Genomic DNA, 24,047 nt, shown 5'->3' with positions numbered 1-24,047 from the left:
CGTGGAAAAATGGCACAAAGCTTGGATCGGCATCTGGGGGTCAGTAACATGCTCCTAGTATTAAAGGTGGGTGGGAAATTTTAGTGCAAACGAACAGTATTTCCAACGGAGAGGAGATATCAATTTCAAAGCAGTGTAGACAACAGTTAGTTGCTATTAACACTCCTCCACCACTCCTCTCGTCGCGATCACAGCGGAAGATATCAAAGTTAGGTAAAGCAATCTGACGTTCAGAATTGGCGATGGCAGATTAAGGGGGAAGTGTCGATATGTGACCCGGTCTGCATAGCATGTGCAGAATGCAGCCGGCAGCAGCCGTCGGCATCGACTGTGGACAACAAATCTGTCTGTTTTCATAGTTCAAGTAATATCCGCACGTATTTTTAGCTACACCGATCCAAAATTAAATTTCCTTGTTCTTCCTGGTTTTGTGTTCGCGCTGCTTATAGATATGGATCGCCACCAACTAGCCCGGCACATGGTATTAGATGTGTAGGCCATGGAATGCAATTGCGGAGACACCAGGATTCTATACACCGCAACAGACACACGACCGTGGGAGGTTTCGACACAAGACGTTACCAAATATCAACGAAAAATCAAGGGCGCAGGTGTTATTTTGCAGGCAATAGGCATAAGCTCTAGCTCTGTACATTGAAGAAACAATACATGAAGAGCGCTGTGCACACTGATCTTCAAGATTCAAGGAACGCATAAAAAAGCCTACGTCTGGGCACGCATAACTTAGCAGGGTAGATGTGTAGCCATATGTATGAGCAGTGCGAACACAAAACCAGGAAGAAGAAGGAGAAGATAGTGTCACGTAGAGGTGACGGCAGTTGAAGCAGCGATGAAGACGGACGAAAGGGTCTTCTAAAAGAAAACTTTATTTGGCTGACTTGCACCCAAAATGGACTGAATCACTCGGCGGCGGCGAAGCAACAAGCATGCTCGGCGGTCGTCGAAGAGAATGCCCGCAGCTGTCGGCCGTGCTCAATTTAAAGCTGATAGCGAAATTTCGAGATAAAGAGTGCAAAGTTACTAGAACATTCCGGAACAACGTAGAATCAGCTCTGCCTGGCTGCGATCAATCTAGATAAATCTAGTCGCGTCTTGCGTCGCAAACGAAGCGATAAAGTGGTGTGGCGGCAGATTTGAAAAACGAACACTGCAAATATTCGCGGCATTACTCCCCTTTCAAAGAAGCATCGACACGAGGCATTAAAACAAATAATGTGACTAGTAATGAAAAAAAAACGGATCTTGCGAAAATAGAGCATGGAAATGCAGCGGCCTTTAGCGCGCATAATATGGCTTCAGACGGACTACATGGACAACTTCTGGTCGTACGCGGCTTAACTGGGATGCAGTCATTGCGTCAGGGATGGCTACATAATTCAGTCCACCCAGCCGACGAAGAACCTTGTACGGGCCGAAACAGCGGCGCAAAAGCTTTTCATTCAATCCACGGCGGCAAATGGCCGTCCACACCAAGACTTGGTTTCCTGGCTTGTATTCCGCGTTGCGTCTTCGTAGGTTGTAGCGTCTGGCGTCGGACCGCTGCTGGTCTCTGATCCGTAATCGGGCAAGCCTTCGAGCTTCTTCTGCGCATTTAAGGTAGGCGGCAACGTCGACGTTCTCTTCTTCTGTAAGGTTGGGCAGCATGGCGTCTAGCGTGGTCGTGGCATCCCTGCCATGGACGAGCCTAAAAGGCATCATCTGGGTGGTCTCCTGCACTGCGGTGTTGTAGGCGAAGATGACGTAAGGCAGGATGACATCCCAGGTTTTGTGTTCGGCATCGACATACATAGCGAGCACATCGCGAAGGTTTTGTTCAGGCGCTCGGTCAGTCCGTTGGTCTGCGGATGGTATGCAGTTGTCCTCCGGTGGCTGGTTTGGCTGTAGCGCAGGATGGCTTGCGTTAGTTGCACCGTAAATGCTATTCCTCTGTCCGTGATTTGCACATCGGGGGCGCCGTGTCGAAGAAGAATGCACTCCACGAAAAATTTGACGACTTCTGCTGCTGTTCCGTTCGGTAGGGCTTTCGCCTCGGCGTAGCGGGTCAGGTAGTCGGTCGCTATGATGATCCACTTATTTCCAGATGTTGACGTTGGAAAAGGGCCACGCAAGTCCATGCCAATCCGCTGAAAGGGCCTTGAGGGAGGTTCAATCGGGTTCAGAAATCCTGCTGGTCGTGTGGGAGGAGCCTTTCGTCGCTGACAATCTCGGCATGTTTTCACATAGTGTGCGACATCGGCAGACAGTCGGGGCCAGTAATACTTGTCTTTAATGCTGCGGAGGGTGCGAGTAAACCCGAGATGTCCAGCTGTCGGCTCGTGGTGTGAAGCCTGTAGAACTTCTTTGCGGAGACAAGTAGGTACAACAAGGAGGTAGGCTGTTTTGTTCGCTGTAAAGTTCTTCACAAGGACCTCATTCTGCACACAGAAGGAAGACAGTCGTCGCTTGAATGAAGCAGGGGGTGAAGAAACCTTGCCTTCCAGGTACTCGATGAGGCCTTTTAGGTTGGGGTCCGAGCGTTGCTGCTGAGCAAAAGAGCTGGGGCTGATGGGTCCCAGGAAGGCGTCCTCATCGTCGTCCGCCGGCGGTGCATCTACAAGGGCTCGTGAGAGGCAATCGGCGTCACAGTGCTTGCATCCGGACTTGTAAACGACGGTGACGTCAAACTCCTGGAGACACAACTCCATCGAGCGAGTCGGCCAGAGGGGTCCTTCAAATTGGCAAGCCAGCAGAGCGCGTGGTGGTCGCTGACCACCTTGAACGGCCGTACGTAGAGGTAGCGGCAGAATTTCGACGTAGCCCAGATGACGGCAAGGCACTCCTTCTCAGTTGTCGAATAGTTAGCCTCGGCCTTGGAAAGGGAACGGCTAGCGTATGCGATGACTTTCTCCAGCCTGTCGCTTTTTGAACGAGGACGGTGCCTAGTCCCAAGCTGCTTGCATCGGTATGAACTTCAGTATCGGCGTTTTCATCAAAATGTGCAAGGATCGGTGGGGACTGTAAACGACGCTGAAGTTCCTTGAAGGCTTCTGCTTGTGGCGCTTCCCATTTAAAAGGCACGTCTGCCTTCGTCAGTTGGGTCAGGGGCTCGGCGATGCGCGAAAAGTTTTTCACAAATCGTCGGTAATATGCGCACAGTCCGAGAAATCTGCGCACTGCTTTCTTATCGGCCGGTGGTGGAAACTCTTCAATAGCAGCAGTTTTCTGCGGGTCTGGGCGTACTCCTTCCTTGCTAACGATGTGGCCTAGAAACAGCAGCTCTTCGTAGGCAAAGTGGCATTTCTCTGCTTTCAAGGTTAGGCCAGACGACTTGATTGCGTCTAGTACTGTTCGAAGTCTTTTGAGGTGCTCTTCAAAGTTCGAGGCGAAGACAACGACGTCATCTAAATACACCAGACAAATTTGCCACTTCAGGCCTGCCAGCACTGTATCCATTACTCGCTGGAACGTCGCCGGTGCAGAACAGAGACCAAATGGCATCACCTTGAACTGAAACAGCCCATCCGGAGTGATGAATGCTGTCTGCTCGCGATCTCTTTCATCGACCTCAATTTGCCAATAGCCGCTCTTGAGGTCCATCGATGAGAAATATTTGGTGTTGCAGAGGCGGTCTAGTGTGTCGTCGATGCGGGGGAGGGGGTAGACGTCCTTCTTTGTTATGTTGTTCAAGCGGCGGTAATCCACGCAGAATCGAAGTGCGCCGTCTTTCTCACTAGAACAACCGGTGCCGCCCATGGGCTGTTTGAAGGCTGGAAGACGTCGTCGCGAAGCATTTTTTCGGCTTGGTCCCGGATGGCTTGTCGTTCTCGTGGTGACACACGGTAGGGGCTTTGACGGAGAGGTCGGACGTGTTGATCCGTTATAATGCGATGCTTGGCAATTGGCGTCTGTCGCACCTTCGGCGATGTCGAAAAACGCTCACTGTAGCTTTGAAGCAGATTGCGGACCTGGTCTTGTCTGTTCCGGTGCAGGGCTGGATTGATGTCGAAAGTGAGCGAGTTCTCTTGGTCGGGCGAATCTTCTGCGGAGGGGTCGGAGAGGGCGAAGGAGTCTCGTACGTTTGATATTTCGTCGAATAAAGCAATCGTCGTTCCTCTGTTAATATGCCGGTATTCTTCCCTGAAGTTAGTCAGCAGTACTTCGGGCTGGCCATTGCGGAAATGTGCGATGCCTCTTGCGATGCTGATTCCTCGGTCTAGACGCAACTGCATGTTCCCCTCGATAATGGCTTCAGCGTTAATGGCTTTCGTGGCGCCTACGGTCACGATAACGCTTGATTGGGGTGGGACGCTCACTTCTTACTCCAGGACACTCAGGGCAACGTGAATTTCCCCAGTTTTCATCGAAGCGATGGCAAATTTGTCCGTCGAAAGCGTGATCTCCTTGGATCGGAGGTCGATGATCGCCTGTTGCTCGTTAAGGAAATCCATACCCAAGATCACTTCGCGGGAGCATTGCGGTAGCACAACAAGGGTGGCAGGATATGTATGTCCTTTGACAGTCACTCGCGCTGTGCATCGCCCTGATGGCTTAATGAGGTGGCCCCCTGCGGTGCGAATTTGTGGGCCGTCCCAAGTCGCTGTGACTTTTCTCAGCTGCGCAGCGAATGTTCCATTCATCAACGAGTAATCGGCTCCTGTGTCGACTAGAGCGGTAGCTTTCCGGCCGTCGATAGTCACTTCTAAGTCGGAGGTCCTGGCTCTTGCATTGCATGTCGCTCTCGACGTCGGGTCACGGCTTTTTCGCGTATGCGAGTCACGGGAGGGGCGTGTAATCGAAGCTATTCTGGGTGGCGGCGTCGTTTTCAAGGCAGCCTGCGTCGTGGTCGGGGTTCTCATTTTGTGCGGCGTCGGTGCAGCGAGTGCCAGTTCTTCATGCAGCGTCGCGGGTCCAGCGTCTTCATGGGCCGTGGTCGATGGAGGATCTTCGACGTTTCGCTCTTGAGCAACCTCACCTCCCGAGGTTGCTGCCTTTAGTTTCCCCTACGGGGGCTGGGAGACCTTCCTCGTACCGCGGCTGCGTAGCTGCGGCGTGGCGACGCAAAGCGCGAGTTTCACGGCGATAATGAGAGTGTACTCTTCTCGACGCAGGTACTCGTCGATTTCCTGCGGACGTTGTCCGAAGCGTGGTCGTGGGGCGTTAACGGCAAATCCTCGAAGACCGATACGTCGGTACGGGCAGTGACAAAGAATATGGCCGGCCTCACCACAATGGAAGCACAACGGCCGGTTGTCGGAAGTCCTCCAGGCGTCGCATTTCCTGGGGCTTGAGGGTCGGTCATAGGCTGGGCGGGCGGGGGCTGGGTGGTGGCGTTGTGGAACAAGTGGCTCATCTCGGGGAGGATGTGGGGGTTGGCGTTGGGGCTGAGCAGTCCTTACTGCAGCGGCTTAGGTCATGGCCTGGGGTTCTGTGGCCGTCGGGGTGCCAAGTGCCTGTTGCACTTCTTCCCGTACCACGTCCATCAGAGTCGCTGCTTGTGGCTGTGGTGAGGATGGCAGTAATCGGCGTAGCTCCTCTCGGACGATTTCGCGGATAAAAGCTGTCGCTGGTGGTGGCCGGCGTGTCCGAACGGATTGCACAGGCAGAGGAAGGGCGGTTGTACTGCCGAGCTCGGATGTCGAGGGTCTTCTCAAACGTGCAGGCTTCTTGCATGAATTCCTCGACTGTTTTTGGCGGCTGGCGGACGAGGCTGCCAAAGAGTTGTTCTTTTACGCCGCGCAATAAAAACTGAACTTTCTTTTCCTCGGTCATACCGGGGTCGGCGCGGCGAAATAGGCGCTTCATCTCCTCGACGTAACCACGGACGGGCTCATTCGGAAGCTGGATCCTGGACTCCAGGAGTCGTTCGGCTCTTTCATCACGACACTGGTGAATACCTTCAATAGTTCTCTCTTGAATAGCTCTCATGTCGTAAGGGGCGACTCGTAGTTTTCGTACCACGTGCGTACGGAGCCATCCAATGCGAAGAACACGTGTCCAATTTTTGCCGCATCATCCCATTTGTTGAATGACGCCACACGCTGAAATTGATCCAACCATTCTTCGGGGTCTTCGCACAGAGATCCATTGAAAGTTGGCGGCACCTGCGGCTGCTGTAGTATGATCGGTGTCGACATCTTCGACGAGATTGCGGTGCTCGTAGCAGCGTCTTTTCGCTGTCTGGTGCGGTCCGGCAGTTTCCCGAACTGAGGCTCTTCTCCCTGGAGACATCGGCTGGCTCGCTGAGCTGCTGGCTCGTCCTCGGGTGCGAAGCGCTGAGGGCTGGCTTCACGACTTGAAGGGGGCGTCTGGAACTCCCTCCACCAGATGTCACGTAGTGGTGACGGCAGTCAAAGCAGCGATGAAGACGGACGAAAGGGTCTTCAAAAAGAAAACTGTTTGTTGGGCTGACTTGCACCCAAAATGGACTGAATCACTCGGTGGCGGCGAAGAGACAAGCGTGCTAGGCGGTCGTCGAACAGAATGCCCGCCGCTGGTGGCCGTGCTCAATTTAAAGCTTATAGCGAACTTTCGAGATAAAGAACGCAAAGTTACTAGAACATTCCGGAACAACGTAGAATCAGCTCTGCCTGGCTGCGATCAATCGAGATAAATCTAGTCGCGTCTTGCGTCGCAAACCAAGCGATAAAGTGGTGTGGCGGCAGATTTGAAAAACGAACAAACACTGAAAATATTCGCGGCAATAGTACAGAGCACCCAGAAATAGTCAGCGCTCTGTATAATCTTCTCCTTCTTCTTGGTTTTGCGTTCGCGCTGCTGATACATACGGAACACTACCAACTAGCCCGGCAGATGGTATTAGATGTGTAGGCAATGGAATGCAATTGCGGAGACACCAGGATTCTATACACCGCAGCAGACACACGACCGTGGGAGGTTTCGACAGAAGACGTTACCAAATATCGACGAAAAATCAAGGGTGCACGTGTTATTTTGCAGGCATTAGGCATAAGCTCTAGCTCTGTACATTGAAGAAACAATACATGAAGAGCGCTGTGCACACTGATCTTCGGAATTCAAGGAAGGCATAAAAGAGCCTACGTCGGGGCACACATAAATTAGCAGGGTAGATGTGTAGCCATATGTATCACCAGCGCAAACACAATACCAAGAAGAAGAAGGAGAAGATAGTACAGAGTGCTCTGTACAATATTATCCTTCTTCCTGGTTTTGTGCTCGCGCTGCTGATACATACAGATCGCAACCATCTAGCCCGGCAGATGGTGCTATGTGAGTATGATGTCAGGGAATGAAATGGCGGCATAGTTCCGGTTTCTCGAATTCAAAATGGTGGCCTATGAAATTGGTTGTGCCCTCTCATCCCTTCCCCCCCTAACTGCTATACGTGCATATATTCGTTCCACTATAAATACTGCCACAACAACGGGCCCAGGGACAGTTGTATAACGAATCTGGAAGGCAAACAAAACCCTATGGGTTGTGGTATAGAAATAAACCACCAATTACATAATAGGTAAACATCATATACATACAATTACTAATTGAACCGTTACCATTACGCGCTGCAAGCCGAATTCTAGACCCACCTTGACCCCCCAAACGAAGCAGGTTCTTGAGGGGGTGTAACTCGACAATGGGTAGACGTTCATCGTAATTTCTCTGACAGATGGCGCCAGGCGGCGTGCGTGCACGCGTAGCCGAGCATGGTGGCAATCCACACTGTTTCAAATGGTATTCCATTTCTCGAGACGAGCGGTACGTACTTCGTTTTCTTCATTTAGTAAACCAAACAGCTAACCCTTGTTACTTCAATGTCTTCCAGATGGTGGCGGCCTTTTTTTCGGAAATGTGATTTGAGGGCGGTCCACTTACATTCGAGTTGACTTATTCATGTAAATACGGTGTCTCATATAATAATAATAACTTCTTTATTTCCACCAGTGATGCAGGAGACTGCGAGTAAAAGTCGCTTTAGAGGCAAGCGACTTGACTAGAGCCCGCAGCCTCCTTTACAAGGCAAACAGCGATTGAGCAGGAGGTATACATAGCAATTGACCACATGTGAAATTTGCACAAAAAATAAATGCAAAAACGCAAATTACCTGAAAAACGCTCTTCAATTATTTAAGAAAGATTGAGTGACAAAGTGTTGACGTAAAGCTCGTACATCAGTTATATATATATATATCAAGACTTGATTTCAGAAACAAATGGGCGGTTAAGCAACAAAATTTATCCAGGAATTCACATTCCATATATTTTAGGATCAACAGTGATACGCCACCTCCTCGTTTAGGCTGGCGGTTCAAACAGTAACTTTTAAAAGCTGGTATGCTGAATGTGTCGGCCTCTGTACAAAACCATGTTCCCGTGAACAACACAATGCGAATCGGTAACTTCACTTCAGCAAGAAAACACTCGATGTTAACTTGCTTCCCTCTGTCTGATCGCAGAATAAACTGAACAAAGTTTCGACATTGCTGCGAAGTTTTAAAATGAAAAGCCAGGTCCGATGCACAGACTGGACTTTGCAGAAAATGAAGCATTGAAAACTAAGGAAAAAAATAAATGGCTAAATATCAAAATGGTGATCACATCATGCGTTAGCAAGTTTAGCAAAATCCTCTGGACTACAAGTGAAATAGCAGTCTTCTCTTCCTCTTTTCTAATAAGTACACGACCACCGGCATGACACGCGAAGCGATAGCCATTTGCTGCTGCCCAGTCCCGGCTCAACTGCACGAGGTTTCTGTTGTACTCCGTCAGGTTTTTCGAAATGGAGACAGAACAGTTGGCCTTTCTCAAAACTATACGGCCTTGAAGCCACTTGTCATGAAGCGCTTGGTGTGAGAAATGTACAAGAATTGCAGGTACTTCCCCGGTTTAGCAGGGAGACGGTGAACATTATCAATGTCACTCAATTTAAGCTCTTGCCGTAGGTGGTGTCCAATATGAACGAGCCGCAAAGCATGCTGGGTACTCCGACTTCAAGGTCGTTCGGCGAGATGCGTGTGTACAGCACTTTGCTCGAAATGCGGAATTGATAAGCTTGAATTTGGCTCTTCATACGCGCGAATAAATTTGTAAAAAAGGTGAGCATGCTGTATGTGCATTATTATGTCTGCGCTCAACGTTTAGTATTTGAATTAATGGTGAAAAAGCGTTGCAAGTGCAAACATTGTTCGCGCAGAAGCTTAGGACGCTTCATTCACTCGCTAAAAAGTTATCCTGTTGTTAATCGGCTGCTGCATTGATCTCAAATATATGTTAGCGTACATATTTCTGAGATGATCCCCGCTATGAGGCGCTGAATATATGGACTACCAGCAACCGTAGGCTAGCATTACAAGCGCACTGCTGCGTATATTGCAACAGAGAGGCTGCGACGGCGAAGAGCTTGCATCATGCAAATCCTCGGAGGACTTGAGGTGCTTTTTCTACAGAAGCCGTGGTGGCCAAGTGGGTAGGCCACTCGGCTACCGAGTCGGAGGAACAGAGTTCAATCCGGGACGTGGCAGCAGCATTTCGATGGCGGCGGAGCACGAAAGGCGCCGTTTGCTGTGCGATAGAACCCGTCTAAACTAATCCGGAGCCCTTCACTACGGCGTCCCTCATTCCCCACGTATCGCTTCTACACTTAACACCATACAATTTACAATATTTTGTGATTTTCTAGTGTACAAAGCTTTCATGTGCACTGCATCAAAGCTGCAAGGATTTCTTGCCACGCGGTAGCACCGGACCTGCGTTGCCTACAATCAAGGTAGACCGCGTCTTAGTTGCGCTAAAACTTGCACATGCGGCATGTTGAGCTCCTTCTATTGTACTTAGCAATGCTTCACAGCCTTAGCAAAGGTGCACAATCTGTTTTACTGTCAGTTATGTTCTTGTCAGCTCAACATCTTTTCTCGAATATTTGCTATTGCTTATGGATTAATTACTGCCCTAGCTGGCAGTCATAACTGTCTCAAGCAACTGAATTTCAGTTGGTGTGTAATGCAAAAATGCAACTGCATGACAAATGTCTTGTATTTTCAGCACTACTGTATTCTTTCTGCCAGTACGAATTGCACCGAGCATGCGCCTAGACATTGTGGCTGGAAACCTCTACTAATGTGCGTCAAGGGCATGGATAGGCAAGTGACATAGCAGCTATTCCAGCACTGAGAGAGGTGCGCCCATTTACTGAGGCTTCGGTACGTGCACAAGAACCTCACTCACACACAAAATTAGCCATGCAATGCTTTTCACAGCCTGCATGGTGGTCTGGGACATTACATGCATTTACATTCAACTTGCTGCTCTGAATGTTAAGAATTCCTGTGTTTGATTTCCCAATGCTCGTTGCTGTTTTATGTAGATAGAAAAGAGGTCCTAAAATAAATGCCTTGCTTTATGGCATCTTTTGAATTTTCACTACCTTCAGAAAGTAAATCAATGTGGCTTCCCATCAAGGCAGAGGAGAGCCTGTAGCCATTTTGCTGTCGTGTACGTAGTGTTCGGAGCCTGGTCGAAGAAGAAACACTAGCCAACGTAGGGACAGATGCCACCAATGCCTGCACCTCAGCTGTTGGTGCATATGTACAGAAATGTTGAAAGTTAAAACTCATGCATTGTATGCAAAGTGTTCAAGGCAAGATAGGTAAGTAATAACACAAGCAGCTAGGCAGACGATTAGCTTGCCTTCTGTTTTTTTAATGAAAATGCTAAGTGTAAACAAAGCATCAGAGCATGCTGCACCTTTGCTACAGGCACAACATAAATAAAGTCAGGTACAAAGAGAAAATAGAAAGCAGACCACATCCAAAAGCAGAACTAACTCTTCACATAGGCAGCTTTGCTTTTTAACTGCAAACTAAGACAGTTCATCAGCCGTCAATTGCGAACTTCTTGTCATGTGGGTAACAACATCTGATATATCCTTTGTCTTGCAAAAACTCTTGCAGGCACAAATTATACAGCACAGCATGTAATAAATGATTTTAATGCAGGAGATCTGAGTGACAAATAGTAAATTATAGTAAACAGCATGGTAGAGCGTAAAAAAATCATGCTTCGGCTTTTCCAGCACACACAGAGGCCTGATCGAGTTGCTTTTAGCATTTTCTGCAAGTTCCTTTGACTAAGTCTTGTGCGATGATGAACGAAAGGCACTCCCATCCAGTTTTAGTTTTGGCGTGAACAGTGTGGAATAGCTTGTATGTTAACTGACTTTGGTAAACTGTCTTTAAGACACTGGTGATACCAAAAGACCTGGAATGTCTGTGAACCCAATGTGTTCCTTGGCCTTTTAAAGATAACAATTTTATAGCATGCTTATTAATCTTTATTAGGGGTGTGCGAATATTTGAAATTTCGAATACGAATCGAATATGTTTGATATTCGATTCGTATTCGTATTCGAATAGTGATATTCGTGAATTTCCGAATACTCGCCAGCGATTGTATAATGCGCATACTTTCATAAATTCGACCGCGGCAAAACCACAATATCTGGGAAAATTAGCCGATATTCGAGTTAAAAATTGCAGGAAAACAATACAGAGGTCCTATCCCCTTTCTTCTCCGCCGTTTAACACGCGGACCGACCGCATCCCGACGACCGCATCCCGAGACTTTCCCCAAGTGGGCTTTCCCACGTATGACCCGTGCTGCGAACAAGATGGCCGATGGCCCTCTTCGAGCAATCGCAAAGCGAAATCGCGCTTTTTTAATCCTTCAGTAATACGTTACATATTTAATACCCACTTCCGAAGAATGCGTCCTGTCACCTTCATAACTCTCCGAGCATGACTTCCGCCATCCCGTTTTGTAAACTACGCTATGCGGAAAAGCCTACTTGCGGAATACCGCGGGAGCCTCCTGAAGGGGCGCGGTAGTCACAATAGGGGAAGCGATCCCGTCAGAATCTCGCCTATTGCATGGTGCATTGTCACCTGCACACCTCTTTAGCGGGCGTAACGGCAGGCGTGGCAACAATCGGAAGGCCCCTGTCGCTAGGGCAAAAAAATAGCCTGGCTGCGTAGTTTCGGTTTCTGAGCTTCACCGCTGCCCCGCGGCAACTTCGAATGTCGGCCCGCGCATTCGCCGACAGTCCAAACCCAGCTCCGCGCTGCTTATTTCATTTTCCTTTTTAGAAACCGCCCCGGCGCTCCGACGCCGTGCTCCCCGGCCCCTTGCTTGCATTTGTGTTGTTCTTCCAGCACTCTAAAACGGGTGGCTCGTCACGGGCTTGCAGGTGTTAGCGCGATGGAGCCGCCTCATAAGGCCTTACTGCATCTTCAGCATTTCCGGCAGCATTTTTTTTTGGGGGGGGGGGGGGGGCGCGGACAATTTTATTAACACAGGCCTTTCGATGAACCGGGCATTTCTTCCAGTCCCTTGAACTCCGAATGAATGAGGTTTAATAGTCTTATTATTTTTTCGTTGCCAGTCTTGTCATTTTATGGATTTTGTTTTCCATGACCTCATTATAGTTTGGATACTGTTATGCTGTCTAATCAAGTAGTATACATTTCTGTGCACATTGTTTTTTGTATGGTACTGAGGCAGATTAGTTTTGCTTATTTTAGTTGCAAAGACCATACACTATATTGAAAAAAAATAAGGGCAACAATGTTTGCTTGCTCATTGTTTTCTGAAACTTTTTGTACTGAACAGATATTCGAATCGATATTCGAAGCCATTTTTTCTTCATATTCATATTTGATCTGCATTTGAAAATTTCAATATTTGCACACCCCTACTCTTTATCCTTATGGATAATTGACCAAACGGCCACCTGACCGGGCTCTGCCGTCCTTGCAGCATTTCGCACTTCTTGAAACCACCAACGTCTCTCTGAATAAGTTAATTATTCAGTGCAGTATTCCTATATGCAATCATGCAATGCATCACATGTAAGCTAGAGGCGCAGATATTTATATACTTCACATGCATGTTCAGCACCTAGACAGTTTTCAAATGATGCTTTGCTGCCCCGCGACAGCTCAGTATTATAACACTTGTCTTAGATGTCAATGTGAAAGTGATGTCAAGGTGAAAAACAGCTAGACTATGTTGACTGCTCTGTATTTTTTGTAGCGATAGCTACATTACGATAGCATTTCAAGCCTTCAGCGTGGCGGCGCCGTGGCAGTGACGGCGCGGTCACCCTGTTGCTCCGCCACCACGCTGTCACGTGGTTGGCCACGTGGTGCGGAGCAGCTGCCGGTGGCGCGGTGCCGTGGCTGATCACGTAGTTCGTCACGTGGTTGGTCACGTGACGAAGTTCCACTCGGCCAGCCGTACCTATCGCGTCACTCTAGGTCTAACCAAAGCTAAACCACCGCCAAAGTTCGGTTATCCAGAAATGAGCTAGCTTCTCATAAATTACTGCCTCAGAGTGTGAAAAGAATGGTGGTGAATAATTCTTATCACTTCGTATTGTGATAAGCTTGTCTGTCACCCTCCCACTCTGCACACAGGAAACGGAGAAACACGACTGCAACATGCGGGTCCACACAAACGGGTACCTTTAACGTAACAGCTCGCTTATAATTTCTCCATGACTGCTGCATGCTCATGTCGATCGACTGGTCTGCTGGTGAAAATGTTGTTCACTTTGGGCGTGAAGTTCGGAAATAAGTTCTAATAAAACAATTTATAAATACTAAAAGTGCCCGTAAACACATACTGCTACAAACAATGTCAGGCAGGCAACGGGACCACTGCCGTGGCCGGTGTCACCGTTTCGGCAGCTGACGGTTGCGATAGCATAGACTAAAGTGTTAGCTTTGAATTCGAGCAGCTCGCATGTAGCACAAATTCCTGAGGAATAAATCGTTCCGTTCTTTAACATCTTGTCAAGCTGTAGTGACAGGCCGAACAGCACATATCTGCACACCTACGACCACACTGTGCTACAGCCATCATGCGCAAACGGCTGTGTGCGAAGTTTTCCGAGCGAGAAATTGGTGCTCATCAAGGAGAGCAAACAGCCTACTTAACCAAGTTCACAAACTTCCACAACGCTCTGAAACGTTTACCGCCAACAAAATGCTCAAAGCAAAGCCAAGAGCTGTGCGTGGAGCTCGTAGCAGGAAGACTGCCACAAGATCGCAACGGCGTACTGTTTTCGCCGTTCACAACTTGACGGCACTCGGAACATGTTGCATTCCGTTGCTTTGAAGTTGCTGCACTTTCAGGCAGCGCACAACACCATTTTATAAGCGATGTGAGCGTTAGTATTAAGGAAATAAAAGTCGAAACCGCACGACTGCAAGCAACGAAACCGCAGCCTGAATGACCCGGAAGTCCGAATTCACGTGACAGAGCAAAGACGTGACGCAATGTCCACCGTATTTTGGACCCCACATGTTTGACCGCTTCAGCGACATCGTTTAGTTTATCTCCCATGTCTTCTCCAGGGGCAGCAGGAATTCCATGAACTTCAACGTTGTGTTTCCTGCTATATAGCTCTAGCTCATTTACAGACAGTTTCAGTTGGTCAACAGTGTTGCTGTCACAGCTTTTCTCTTCTAGCTACTGGAGGCACTTTTTAGGGCTATCTATGCCCTTGTCCTGCTGTGGTGCTGGTGCTGTTTCATTTCCTTTTTATCGTTTTCTTGCGAGGCAATCCAATCTTTGCGGATGCTTTCATGCAACTCTGGAAATTTTCGCGGCCGTCGCTTTCGCTCGCATTCTCAATCGGGTTCAGCATCTTTTCTGCCGCAGTGGTGATCGACTGGTGATGGTACCACAGCATGAAGCACGGACATGTAACGTCGTAAAACAAAGCCACTCAGAGGGCTAACATGCAAAAATGCACTGGCACATACCTGCACCCAGTAGGCCCCGCTCCTTAGAATGAACACAGCTCCGGCTGAGTCCGCAAAGGCCAGATTGGCGCTCTCAGTGAACCTGCGCCACAGCGATAAGCAGAGACAAGGCTATGTAATAAGAGGAATTTTCTAGATATCGAGAATTTGCAGAATGCACAGTGAATGAGTTGCTTCGCTTCTCGAACGACGAAGTGCGTGCGTGGAAATTCTCATTCCCCATGAATCAAATTCAGTGAATCTCTAGAGCCCTCTACAAGACTGCGTCACCTAGCCTCTGGACCTGTCATGGCTCCGCTGTCTTTGCTCCTGGCCTTCATTAAAGCTGCCTGCGAGTTAAAAGCTCATCGTACACCTCACTATTTTGAATCAGTGCCGGAAATGGCCAAAGAATGGTTAGGGATTGTATTGTGAGGGCGTGGGCGAGGTTAGGCAGAGCTTGGGCAAGGCTCACGTAATGTGATAACTTCATTAATGAGTGATTGCACCTTGCTGTACGCTAAACACTGCGCGCAGGCATCAGACCCATTCTGCCAAAAGTTTTAGACACCGGGCGGTTGTTGGTTTGGCAGCGCTGGCGTGCTGTGGCGTAGCGGGTGACTGAGGCCGCATGGTTCGGCCACCAGTATCGTTCCCTCACTTGGCCAGGGTGCGTGTGACATCCACGAGGCCCCCACCATCATGAACCACATCCAGTACTGCCTGGCGCATCTTTGCTGGAACTACAATAGTTCGGGCACATATAGTTGTATCTATAGTGTACTAGATTAGGGGTAGTGGGTCGAGGGAAGGCTGCGCGCTGAAGCCGTTTGCGCCGATGCCGACAGGACAGGCGTGTGCAGGTGGAGGCACAGTCAGGGAAGTGCTTGGTAGATGCAATGACCAAAACCCAGGAGGCGGTAGGGGACAACAGGAAGGCGGACAGGCGGGTGCAAGTGGGGACAACATGGATGGCGAACACCTTATCGGTATCCATGCTGGTCTCGATGTGCTGGACGGGAGGAGCCCGAATCTCGAAAATCAGTTAGAAGTGGGGATGCACAGGCTTAGAGGGGCCTCTGAGATTGTGCATGTGACCGTATGCACAATCCCAGAGGTCCAGAGGCAGACTGGCGAAACAGAAAGGAGGGTCATTGAGGCTAACCGGGTAATTAGGTTCATGAGTCGACGACTAAGATATGGTGTCAAGGAAGTTAACAGGGAAGTGTTCGAGGTAATCTCCCACCCTTTTGCACGAGATGGCATTCACTACGGTGGTGCCACTGGCAAGAGGGTGGGTAGGAGGATAGGTCGCCAAGCAACTGCTTTTTTGGGGGGACCCAGAGCTCTGAGGGAACCAGTGTAGAGAAGGAAGAAGCAAGGTGAAATTAAGAGACGAAGCATTCATAAAAGAAGAAATAGACACAAGCGTCAGGGCCAAGTTAATTCACATATAGGTTTCATTAACATGCAAGGTGGCAGGAATAGACTGAAATTGAAGGAAATAGAACAGTTAAGGCAGGAAGAATTAATGGGAATATGGTTTAAGTCAAGTCAAGTCAAGAAGTCTTTATTGAGTAACACAAACAAAATGTATACACAGATATTTGGACCGATAGCCAATGAGGCTAGTAAGCGGTCCAATACAAAATAACATATAGGACAGCAATCACAAACACATTGAAGAAAAACTAACTTTGTAGCCTTGCTTCCATTCCCAAAAAATGTTTCTTGCATGTCAGTTTGAAATTCCTAGCTTGCTTTATTTCAATTGGCAACGAGTTCCAAATTTTCGCTCCTGTAAATTCTATTCGTCTTTCTCCGTACGCATTATGGCAAATTGGAAGGTTAAAATTGCCATTGCTGGCTTGTCTAGTGTTGCGGACGGGAATACTGAATGCACCAAGAGGTAAGGGGTAGTTGGTATTTATAATATTATTAACCATAAGAGCTATTTTGTAATCGCATAGGGTTTTGAATGACATGATTTGCATTGCGTCAAAAATGTTATTGTTAGAACTATTCGAAGAAGGTAATCCCATGGTTTTCAAGGCACGTTTTTGTAGTCTTAGCAATGGTGTTAAATACGTTTTGTATGTGATTCCCCATGATTCACTGCAATAACTGAGATGACTGTGACATAAAGAAAAATACATTGATCTAAGAATAGCAGGTGGAAAGTGCCGCCGTGCCTTAGCCAAGGTAAAACAACCGTACGCAATCTTTTTACACACATTGTGCACCTGTTCCTTCCAAGACAAGTGGCAGTCAAACATGACCCCTAAATATTTAAAAGAAGACACGCATCTTAGTGAAAACGCATCTTAGAGACATTGAGCAACCACCCTGTAACCCAGACTATGCATGAGAATATTGCAATAGAACAGAGGGCAGCAGAAAGGGGTGGAATTGGAGCATTCATTCATAAAAGTATGAATTTTCAAAGGGTTAGACTAGGATGCAAGGGACATTTGTGGCTAAAAGGAAAAGTGGCAGGGGAGCAAACACTCCTTGGCTTTGTATACCTGTGGACAGGAGCTAATGCCAAAGAGGAAAACAGGAAAATGGTATGGAGTGTATTGCAAGCGACATTGATGAGCTAGGAGGACAGGGTGCGATAATTATATTAGGCGACATGAATGCACACATAGAAGACCTGAATGGGTACTCAGATCCGACAGGAAGCATGCTGCTGGACATGTGTGACAGGCATGATTTAGTTTCATCCAACCGTGCTGAGAAGTGTGAAGGGCTCATAACATGGGAGGCAGGGAGCCTGCACTTGAAGATAGATTATGCACTTATATCACTTAAGATGTATAATAAATAAGGGGTAATGAGCATAGATGAACATGGTTCCAGAAGTCTTGGTAGTGATCCCGAACATATCAAGTTGAGTTTCAGAAGAGAAACAAATGAAGGACTGAAGCGAGATGAACAATCAAAGGAAAATTTTTACTCAGAAAAGCAATTGCAAGCAGCAGCTAAACAAATTAATAAAGTAATTTTTCCGGATAATGAAAGAGAATGGACTTATACCAAATAAACTCGATTACTTGAGCTAGAGCTAACTAAGGTGCGAGTAAAGCTAAAAGGGAAAAGACGCAAACACAATAGTTGGTGGGATGAGGAGGCCAAGATGATAGTGAAACGTCAGAAAGCGCCCAGGGAGCACAGATATTCCAAGAAGAGGAGGAACAAGAAGTTGAAGTAGACAGAAAATGGAATACCTTCATAAAGTGTAGAAAAGAAGCATCCTATTTTATTATTGAGAAGATTAGAAGAAAGGGTGCCCAATGGATGTCTAAAGTAAATAAAAAGGACAGAAAAGCAGCTCAAAAATTCTGGAACATCTAAGTACAATGAGCAATAGGACGAGGCTAGAGGAAAGGTCTATTTTTACAGATCAGGGTATTCGACTTGAAAGGGATGAAGCTATGAAACACATTGGAACAAGGATGACAGAAAATTTTAAAGAAAGAAATCATGCACATTATTTATCGAAGGAAGACAGACCGGTTACTACAATTGCTTCACTTGGGCAAGGTGAGTGGGAAAGGGCAGAGAAGGTTCCTAATGGCACGTCGACAGGACCATTTGGTAGTCCGTAATGTTAGTAAAAAGGCTAGGACAAAAATTCAAGCAAACATTAATAGAAGTAGTCAACAAAATGATAGTGGATGGCAAAGCCCCCGATGAATGGCGATTAAGTAGAATGAACATGATATAGCAGTAACATCTGTGGGTTTCAGGGTGGCGATGCAGATTATAAAGGACAGACTACAGCCTTGGGTGGAGAATGGAGGGGTTGCTAGGGGAGCTACAAAATGGGATCCAGAAACAAAGCAGGTTGGAGGACAATCTGTTTTCATTGACGCAGTGTATAAAGATCGCTGAAAAGAAACACGGGCCCCTATGGCTAGCATTTCTGGGAATTAGGGGAGCCTACGACAACGATATTCAAGAGTATTTGTGGGACATACTGGGCACATTGGATGTGGAAGATGGAGTAATAATCTTTTAAAAGATATGTATAAAGGTAACAGAGTGCTTATAGAAGAGGAAAAAATGTATCAGGGCCTATAGAGATACAGCAGGGTCTTAGGCAAGGATGTCCTCTGTCTCATTTGTTGTTCATGTTGTGCCTGCAAGGGTTAAACACCAAATTAGAAAAAAGCGGACTAGGCTTCAACCTTTCTTTTTTCAAGCAAGGAGACTAGATTAAACTGTCATTACTGGGACTAATTTACACGGATGATATAGTGCTAATGGCTGACAACAAATAAGATTTGAAGAAGTTGATAGACATCTGAGGTACAGATGTTTCAGGTTTAGTAAGGAAAAATCTCCAGTGATGATATTTAAGGCTGAGGGCGGCGAGCATAGATTACAGGAGTTCACGCTAGAAGTGGTGGATGAATACAAGTATCATGGGGTGTGGATAAATAACGGCGCTGAGAATTTGACAGAACATGAAAAGCATGTAATGAATAAAGCTAGTAGCAAAGCAGCTGTCATGAAAAATAGGGCACTGTGGAATTACTATAGGTATGAAGTGATAAGAGGGATCTGGAAAGGGGTGATGATTCCGAGTCTGACTTTTGGCAATGCGGTCCTGCGCATGAGACCAGATGCTCAAGCTAGATTAGAAATAAAACAAAGCCGCGTAGGGTGGCTTGCTTTGGGAGCACATGGCAATACACCAAATTAGGGGGTACCGGGTGATATGGGATGGGCGTCGTTCGAGAGCAGAGGAGCTAACAGTATAAGATAGCATTTCAGGAGCGATTATGAAAAATGGGGCAAATGCACTTGGCTTGTGGCGGAAGCAGCCCAGCACAAGACAAAAAGTGAGAGACGGGACACGACGCTGACTAACAACCAGAATTTTTATTGCACGTTCGTCCAATATATACATCTCGCTCGTACAAGAAGGAAAGGACAGAAGCATGAAAAACACATAAGATGTACATGTGGTAAAAGATTAAAACAATGCACGCAGATAATTAATTTCGCTGTCACGAAGCGCTATAGATGGTATGGTGACGCATACGTCGCTCTTTTGTCGGATGTTGAAGGCTTCTTCAATCTCCCTGGTTCGTTGATCAAAATATGGTGTGATGGCCATTGTGTTACTAAGCTGCGAAGCACATTCATGCTCTCTGCAATGTTTTGCTAATTCACTGCTGATGGCACCCTTTAGGGATCTTTCGTGCTCTTGAAGCTGCTCATTCAAACAGCGCCCTGTTTGACCAATGTAGGTGCGGCCGCATGATAGAGGTATTTCATACAGCACGCTTTTCACACAATTCATATGTTTTGTCCAGTGCTTTTTCTTGCATTAACTTTTTCCTACTTGCTCATTGTTGACTTTGGTGCACAGGCGCTTTAACTTGTTGGGTGCTGACATGAGTACTTTTACACCAGCTCTTGCGGCTACCTTTCTGAGGCTGTGGGAAATGCCGTGAATGTAAGGAATGACCGCGTACAGCTTCCTTTCTTCTGATGTGGCTGTGATATATTCTCTGCCCCTAAGTGCTTGCAGAATCCCTTCTGCGACACTAGACAGCAGTCCGGTCGGGTAACTTGCTGCTTTTAGCCGACGGTTTTGGGCATCAAAAGTGCCCTTGAAAATCATGATGACAGGATCTCGTCAATGCGGCTCTCATTGCTGTCTTTGCTATTCCCTCCTTGATAATCTTGGAGTGCGCAAATGTGTAGGGGAGCAGTTCATTCTTGCTTCGTGGTCTGTACCGCCAGCATACGTGGGCGCCTAGAAAGGTTAGCGTCAGCTCAAGAAATCGCAGAACATTGTTTCCTGGGAGTTCGCTCGTTATTTCTAGTCATTTTAGTTCTTCTTTTAAGATGTCAATGATGTGCCCAAGAGGCTGTGGCTGTCGATCTGACCTGTCCAATTTGTAGAGTATCAGGTAATCGTGCACGTAACAGAACACTTTTACAGTGCTTGTCACTTGAAGACCAGTCATTAGATGTCTGTCAAATACGCGCGAGAAACAAATCACTTAAAATGGGGGCAAGCGAAGACCCTATGCATATCTCCTCCCGTTGAATGTGCAGACTCGCCCTGTGGCTGATGATAGCAGAACGCAGGTAGCTGGTAAGTAATTCCATAAAATTTTCTTTCGACAGCCCACTGGAGTTTTGAAATTTCTCAACGCCGTGTCAGTCAATGCATTCTTCAACTTCTCAGCACACTGAAATCTAAAGTCTGACGAAAACTCGTCTGGTCAGGTAGAAGATTCATGTGTAAAGAAAGGAACGCCGACCAAAGGTTGTTGTTAAAACGAAGACGTTTCGGCTTCCATATCCAAATCCAAACTACAGAAAAAACCCTTAACCACAACGCAGGCAATCTTCCACCTACGTATGTAAGATGCTTGGGGCGATTACTGTGACGCACTTAAGCTTGGTGCTCTGGGCTTTCCGCCCAGTGATCAAGGCTTCCGTATAGAAGCCGAAGCGTCTTCGTTTTAACAACAACCTTTGGTCGGCGTTTCCTTTCTTTATACATGACTCAGCACACTAAGTTCTGCAGAAGTGAGTAGCATATGTCCTCCACATCTATCGAAAAGCCACTCACATTGGGCAGATAGGTTCCTTGAAAAAAGTCGTCCACAGTTTGCTGTTTTCTTATTACGAACGGGTTGTCTACCAAGGGGTAGGATATGGCCCTTTGCAGAAAACCGCCCACAGACCGCTGCCAGGTTCTTCCTTCTGACACAATGGCTCTGAACGGACACTCTTCTCTGTGGGTTTTGGCTGTGAAGAAGATCGACAGGCTTGTCTCTTCGCACTTGTCTATGACAGAGGCCATCTTCGTCAAGCCCATGTCTTCGCACATCTTCATTACTTCCTTCTCCAATCTTGTGAGTTTTACACTTACCAGCTTTTTGAAGTTGTCAGCCTTGTCAGCTTTTTCATCGTAGACTGGAGGCGACGCTAGGACAAATTATACTTCCTTATCCGATTGCAGTAGCTGCAGGTCAGCTCCACGTAGGGTCGCCACCTTTGTCTTCAAAAGGTCGGGGCCTGCTCGAAGTGGTCATCCAGCGAGGCATTCCACAGCACTGTCAATGCACCTGTCTGCGCCGTCCTTGTTGGCCTTTGATGCGATCCCCCTCACAAGTCCGAAAAGCTCAGTCTTGCCGGTACGTGGCAGCACGCTGAACTTGGTTCCCATGTTCAACAGCTTGGTCATTGTTTCAGAAACTGGGGTTGCGCCCAGGACTACCAGCTCCTGCCCTTGAGGTTCTGAAGGGCACTGCTTCTTTTTCGGGAGCTGCATTAGGATTTGGCGCCAAAGGATATACGCCGTTTGGTTGGCTACCCGATGATCTTTGCGAGAACGGTTGTTCTCACGTTCGTCTTGGGTGTTGTTCAGGTTCGCAGCTAGAAGACAGTCACAGTAAAAGCGAGCCTGCCTCCACGCATCTGCACGGTGAATTCGGCGCACTCTCTTGGTGTAGCCTTGCGATGGTAACAGGGCTCCGAAGAGCAGGGCTACATTGGGTGGTACAAACGAAATCCGTACGGAATAACTGTAGAGCCCGGCTCTGCAAGTTGCCCAGGCGATAAGGTTGACATATACGGAAGAAGAGTGAAACACTGAAGGACATAGGAAAGGGCACGTTGAACAAGAAAGGTAATTTAACACGGTGAAAAGTTGGGCTGGTTGGTCCATGATCTTGTGGCAGGAACAGCGCAGCACGAGACAAGGAAGGGAGAGACGGGGCACGACGCTAACAACCAGATTTTTAATGCACGTTCGTCCATATATACATCTCGCTCGTACAAGAAAAAAAGGACAGAAGCATGAAAAACACATAAAATGTACACGTGGCAAAAGATTAAGACAACGCACGCCGATAATCAATTTCGCTGTCACGAAGCGCTATTGAAAGGTATGCTGATGTCAGCACCACTTCTATCTCACTAAGAGAAAGTGAGCATAGATTGCTAAAGAACACATGATAATGAGTAGGTTTGGTCTGAGTGTGTGTTTTTTGTTGTCGTTTTTCTTTCTCTTTTTTCCTTTTTTCATTTTTACCATGTAAGAAAAGCTCATGCGTTCACATTCTTCGGGCTGTATATATGCAACATGTGGCTTTCAATAAACATAGTTGGAGTCAGCGCCCGTCCTGTCTGGTCTTTCTGTGTGGTTTGTGTAAAAATTTGTGCTGTTTTTACTTTTGTTACACAATGTTACACCAACTAGCCAAACAAGACGTACTGAAGGCTCATTCAATCTCCCTGGTCCGTTGATCAAAATATAACGTGATGATCATTGTGTTGCTAAGGTGCGGAGCACATTCATGCTCTCTTCAATGTTTTGCTAATTCACTGCTGATGGCGCCCTTTAGGGATCGTTTGTGCTCTTGAAGCCATTATGTGTTTTTCATGCTTCTGTCCTTTCCTTCTTGTAGGAGTGAGATTATGTGTCCGACGAACGTGCATAACAAATCTTGCGTGACCCGCTTCTCTCTTCTTTGTCTCGTGCTGCACTGCTTCCACCACAAGATCATGCACCAACCAGCCCAACTTTTCACCGTGTTAAAGCAGTGGGCTAGAAAAGTTTTCAGATACCTGAAGTGGAAAACATGGATGGATGGATGGATGGATGGATGGATGGATGGATGGATGGATGGATGGATGGATGGATGGATGGATGGATGGATGGATGGATGGATGGATGGATGGATGGATGGATGGATGGATGGATGGATGGATGGATGGATGGATGGATGGATGGATGGATGGATGGATGGATGGATGGATGGATGGATGGATGGATGGATGGATGGATGGATGGATGGATGGATGGATGGATGGATGGATGGATGGATGGATGGATGGATGGATGGATGGATGGATGGATGGATGGATGGATGGATGGATGGATGGATGGATGGATGGATGGATGGATGGATGGATGGATGGATGGATGGATGGATGGATGGATGGATGGATGGATGGATGGATGGATGGATGGATGGATGGATGGATGGATGGATGGATGGATGGATGGATGGATGGATGGATGGATGGATGGATGGATGGATGGATGGATGGATGGATGGATGGATGGATGGATGGATGGATGGATGGATGGATGGATGGATGGATGGATGGATGGATGGATGGATGGATGGATGGATGGATGGATGGATGGATGGATGGATGGATGGATGGATGGATGGATGGATGGATGGATGGATGGATGGATGGATGGATGGATGGATGGATGGATGG

The 24,047-nt window shown here is 47.4% G+C and overlaps 1 protein-coding gene across 1 annotated transcript in view; it reads right to left on the bottom strand.

Moving 5' to 3' along the window:
* The window catches only part of LOC144110270 (uncharacterized), a 492,558-nt gene that overhangs the window by 370,705 nt on the left and 97,806 nt on the right, over positions 1-24,047 (bottom strand). The window contains exon 6 of the mRNA XM_077643113.1: positions 14,799-14,880. Coding sequence (XP_077499239.1) covers positions 14,799-14,880 — 82 coding nt within the window. The remainder of the gene's footprint in view (positions 1-14,798; positions 14,881-24,047) is intronic.

Source organism: Amblyomma americanum, chromosome 11 (genome assembly GCF_052857255.1).
Source record: "Amblyomma americanum isolate KBUSLIRL-KWMA chromosome 11, ASM5285725v1, whole genome shotgun sequence".
In the NCBI taxonomy this organism is placed as follows: domain Eukaryota; kingdom Metazoa; phylum Arthropoda; class Arachnida; order Ixodida; family Ixodidae; genus Amblyomma; species Amblyomma americanum.
The sequence above is the reverse complement of the archived record's forward strand: the minus strand, read 5'-3'. Positions and strand labels throughout refer to the sequence as shown.